At 43.2% G+C, this 5175-nt stretch overlaps 1 protein-coding gene across 1 annotated transcript in view; it reads right to left on the bottom strand.

Moving 5' to 3' along the window:
* LOC102888158 (nuclear RNA export factor 2) overlaps window positions 1-5175 on the bottom strand; it is a 29116-nt gene that overhangs the window by 6360 nt on the left and 17581 nt on the right. Inside the window, exons 12-19 of the mRNA XM_025045998.1 lie at window positions 4926-4994; window positions 4786-4841; window positions 4536-4643; window positions 4359-4417; window positions 4138-4253; window positions 4001-4043; window positions 3386-3458; window positions 2676-2858 (exon numbers count right to left, since the gene is read on the bottom strand). Of these exons, the coding sequence (XP_024901766.1) occupies window positions 2676-2858; window positions 3386-3458; window positions 4001-4043; window positions 4138-4253; window positions 4359-4417; window positions 4536-4643; window positions 4786-4841; window positions 4926-4994 (707 nt within the window). The remainder of the gene's footprint in view (window positions 1-2675; window positions 2859-3385; window positions 3459-4000; window positions 4044-4137; window positions 4254-4358; window positions 4418-4535; window positions 4644-4785; window positions 4842-4925; window positions 4995-5175) is intronic.

Here is a 5175-nt window from a genome sequence, read left to right as displayed (position 1 = left end):
TGCTTATAGTTGCCTCAAAAGGCCACACCAGAAACCGAGGCCAGCTGCCTCCAGTGTGAGTCTAGGCATTGCTCAGCAAGGAGCACCTGACTTGCTGAGGATATACCTGGATGTGGCTTGGGTGGAGCCACGAGTTGGGGGAGGCGGGGTTTCAGGGAATCCTCTGGGAGGAGCAACCTCCATTATCCGGTTTGATGATGTCTAGGCTATAGCAGAGCTGTGTTTGTGCACTGGGAGTGGGGAGGGCTCAACAGGGAACAATGGATACTGCCAGCACTTCTGTACAGAGCAAGTCTCGTCTCAGCCCTCACTCTGACAATATCTCCCTGTAAGTCCCTGGTGCCCCCCCTGCACGCAGCTAAATTGGCAATGGTGCTCAGAGCGAGCAGGTCCATCACTGAGAAAATCCGCTCGCGGACCGGCCCCTTTAAGAGCCTCTGCCGCTGTCGCTACCGCAGCCTCCATCTCACTCAGCCGCTGGAAACCGGGCAGCCCTGAGTCCTCGCCCTGTCCTACCTTCTGCTGTCACAGGGTGATTTCTTGTATTTCTCCCTATTTGTATGGCTTGTTCATCTAGATCCTAGGCAATTTTTCCTTGCTGCTGCTCCTTGTTCCTGTCACAACTTTGAACTGGTTGCCAGAGAGGTGAACAGAGTCTCATCTACGCCATTTTTTTCGGTCCTCTAATTCCAAAATATTTTTATCACCTCAAAAAGAAATTCTTTAAGATAACAGATCGCTCCCTATTCTTCTCCTTCCCCTAGACCCTGGCAACCACAAATCTGCTTTCAGTTCATATGAATTTCCCTATACTGGACATTTCATATAAATGCAATTATATAATATATGACTTTTTTAAACTGCTTCTTTCACTTATTGTAATGTTTTCAAGGTTTATCTGTGTCATGGCGTATATCAGAACTGTATTCTTTTTTATGACGAAATGATATTCCACTAAATGGATGTACCAGATTTATCTATCCATCAGCTAAAAGACATTTGGATTGTCTACACTCTTTGGCTATTAGGAACAATGCTGCTATGAACCTTCCTGTACAAGCTTTTGAGTGAATCTGTTTTCATTTCTCTTGGTATATTAGATGTGAGATTACTGGGTCATATGGTAACTCCATGTTTAATATTTTGAGGAACTTCCAAAAAATGGTCCACAGTGAATGCTTCATTTTACATTCATACCAATAATACATGAAAGTTCTAATATCTCCACATTCTTATCTATACTTACCTTTGTTTCACTGAAAACCATCTTAGTGTGTATTAAAGTGGTATCTCATTGTCGTTTTCATTTGCATTTCCACAATGACTAATAATGTTGAGCATATTTTCATGTGCTTGTTGGTCATTTGTACATCCTCATTAGAGAAATGTCTATTCAAATCGTTTCCCCATTTTTAGATTGTCTTTCTATTGTTGAGTTGTAAGTGTCCTTCAGATATTCTGGAAAGTATACCCTATCAAATATGAGATTTGTAAATACTTTCTACCATTCTGTGGGTTGTATTTCACTTTCTTGATAGTGTTCTTTAACACACAAAAGATTTTAATTTTGATGAAGTCCAGTTTGTATGTTTCTTTGGTTGCTTGTGCTTTTGGTGTCATATATAAGAACCATTGCCTGATTCAATGTCATGAAGATATCCACCTATGTTTTCTTTCAAGAGTTTTTATAGTTGTATATCCTACATTTAGGTCTTTGATCCATTTTGAGAAATATTTGTATATGGTGTGTGGTAAGGGTCAAAATTCATTTTTTGCATGTGATTATACAGGTTCCAGTACAATTTGTTGAAAAGACTATTTTTTTCCTCCATTAAAATTATTTTGACCTAGTTGAAAATCAACTGACTACAAATAATCAGGGTTTATTTCTGGACCCTCAATTCTATGGTAATGTCTATCCAAATGTCAGTACCATGCAGTCTTTATAACAGTAACTTTGTAGGAAGTTCTAAAATTGTGAGGATAGGCAATTATGAATCCTCCTACCTATTCTTCCTTTTCAATATTGTTTTGACAATTCTAAGTCCATTGAATTTCCATGTGGATCTTAGGATCACCTTATGAATTTCTTGAAAGGAGCCAGATGGGATTTGATAGGAATGGTGTTGAATCTGTGGACTATTTTGAATAGTATTACCATCTTAACAATATTAAGTCTTGTCATCCATAAACATAACATGTCCTTCCATTTTTAGGTCTTATTTAATTTATTCTAATATGTTTTTAAGATTGAAAGCATATTTTTTTTTACTTTAGCTATATGTCTTCCTAAGTATGTATTCTTCTTGATTCTGTTATAAATGGAATAATTTTCTTAATTTCATTTTAAGACTGTTCATTGTAAGTGCATAGAAATACAAATGATTTTTGTATATTGATCCTGAAACTGTGATAAACTTATCTATTTTAGTAGCTTCTTGGTGGATTCCTTAGGATTTTCCATATACAAGGTCATGTCATCTGAGCATTATACTGTTTTTTAAAAAATCTTCACAGATATCATCATAAAATTAGTATGCATTTTTCACAGGACTATTTTATTTCTGGAAGCAAAATATCCAAATATTTATTTTTCCAAGTTACCTATGAGTTCCCATTATTCAGCACCACATTCTCTGGGTTCCCTCCTATATCTGTGCACCCTCAATACTCACTTCTGAGACCACAGGAGATTCATCCCAGACTGGGTGGAAAAAGCCAGCACCATTTCCTTCTGCTGCTGGGTGAACGTGATCAGGGAGCTGGAGGTGGGTGCGATCACTGGGATAGAGAAAGCACTCAGGGTCTTTTTAAGGATGGCGTCCCTCACAAACAGCTCATCGTTCACGATGAATATACTGGAGGAAAAATGGGCCATCAGACAACTGATGAATGGACAATCCCATGCCCCCAACAACAATCCTGCTCCAAATGCCACTTGGCAATCAGATTCCTTCCATTCCTGGCTGTGCCTGCCCACCACCATCACAGATTGACTGGTAGCTGTGTCTCTTCCACAGAGCCCACCCTTGGAGAGATCGTCTACCAGCTTCACTGGATTTGTAGTTTTAACTCCAAAATATTTACTCTGTAAAACATCCCAATAGAGAAGACAATCTAATCCCATTTTCAGAATAAGACACTGAGTCACAGAGAGGTGATGTGACTTCACCAAGGTATAATTCTAGTGTTAAGGTCAGGAAGAGAATCCAGTGCTCTACTTCCAGAGACCACTATGCTCTTAACCCCTGTGCTGGACTGCTTCTTGGAGCTACCTGTTGGCTTCCCACAACACTGAGGAAACCCTGAGGACCTGCACCATCACATTCCCACACCTGAGAGCCCAGGTTGGGCTGGGTGTTCCCACCCCTGGCACAGGACTCACCTGGAACTGCTGGCAGGTATAGCGATGAAGGTCCGGGTGAAGGCACGCACAGAACCCTGAGACCTTCCTTCCACTTCAAAAACAATAAACAATACTCCCTTAGAGTCACACACACTTCACAAACTCACACAGCGTTCCCCAGTCTGGGTCCGACTCAATACTCGTGCCCAAGGGGACAACTGTACATTAGGAGTCAGAGTGTTGGGAATGGGGAGGGCAACAATAGGGGCAATCTACTCCCACTGACAGGGATGCTACTATGTGCCAAGCTCTGAGGCAACCAGTTCACAAATTCATAATACCGCAAAGGCAGGTATTATTAGACCAATTTGCAAACGAGGAAAATGAGAGGTTACATAATGGGCCAAACTTCAAACTGTAAAGATCTAAGATGAGAGCCGTTAAACTTCGGTGTGTGTCCCTAATGCCTGAGCTATGCAGACATGGATGCAGGTCAGACCAGGTTGGTTTGAGGGCAGAGTGGAGGCAAGAGAACACAGAGGGAATAGGAAGGAAAGGGAAAGGATCAGGGAAACTAGGAGAGTTTTGAGAGGGAGCCCAGCCATGGGAAAGGAGAAGTTGGGTATCTGGAAAGGGGACTCTATGTACACTCACCTTCCTTGAACACCCCATTGACAGAGAAACAGAGCATCCTTTCCTGAAAGGGAAGAGCCCAGGCACAGAGTCACCACCTATACCTCCTACCCACCTGTGTCTTTCTGGGCCTGCCGAGGGAAAAAGCAGGGGCTCACCGTCTGGAACCACATGTCCACCACGAAGGAGCTGAGGTCATGCTGAGTTTTGGGCAACACACAGAGGGAGCACACAGTGTCATGTTTTGTATGCCTCAACAGCTGAACCCGCAGGTCTGTGGGGAAAGGAGAGCAAGGGTCAGGGTAGCCACACCCTGGGCCCTATGACTGATCCCTTTACGCCCCCTTTCCCTGCTCAATTTTCCCCATCACACACGCACAGGGGTCCTTGAGGTTCTTCATATTCCTGTTATCCTTGAAGTAGTCGCACAAGCTGCTTCTAGGAGCAAAAGAAACAAGAGGTGGTGGTCGAGTCAGCGTGCGTGTTTTCAGGAACTGACCAGTGTGTGCTGGGGAGCCACAGGGCTCAGAAGCAGAAGCTGAGCTGTGATACTCACGGAGATGGGTCCTCAGGGTTGAAGGGTATGGTCAAGGAGAAGCAAGCTTTGTCATGATAAGCACCCAGGAGACCCTGTCGGTCTCCAGAGTCGTAAATCAAGTAATATCTGTGGGGGAAACAATGAATACAGTCAAGCTCTATGGTCTGGATCTCAAGTGGAACTTGGAAGTCCCTGTAAGCAGACCCATGCTGAGGTGGCCTGGTCTGTCCTAGCCCTCCCCATTCCTGGTGTTCTCAGTGGTACTTACTGCTGCAGGAATTGCATGATTAGATTCTTCAGTGTCTCAGATGTTTTGTGGCTTTCCTGGAATCAAAGGACATTTGAGACTACATAGGTGATAAAGCCTCCCTTGCAATACCCTTAATGTTGTTGATCTTTCTTCCTCACCTTGCAAGGATTTATTAAGTAGGGTCTGTCAATGTCAATGATAATTGGTGGAGGTAACATCTGACCATCCTGCAGAAGGGAAGAGGAAGTCATCAGTGCAGCCCAGGGAGGTGGCTTTGGATGATCAGGCAAAGTATGGCCACAGGAGAGTGGGGGTCAGAGGTCAGGTATGAAAAGTCCCCGGAAATTCCATCAGCAATATTAAAGGGGCATCTTCATCATGATGTCCTGGAAGTCTCTACTATTATAT

This window comes from Pteropus alecto, unplaced genomic scaffold, assembly GCF_000325575.1.
Source record: "Pteropus alecto unplaced genomic scaffold, ASM32557v1 scaffold794, whole genome shotgun sequence".
Lineage (NCBI taxonomy): Eukaryota > Metazoa > Chordata > Mammalia > Chiroptera > Pteropodidae > Pteropus > Pteropus alecto.
Note: the sequence above shows the minus strand (reverse complement) of the source record. Positions and strands in the feature narration are given on the sequence as shown.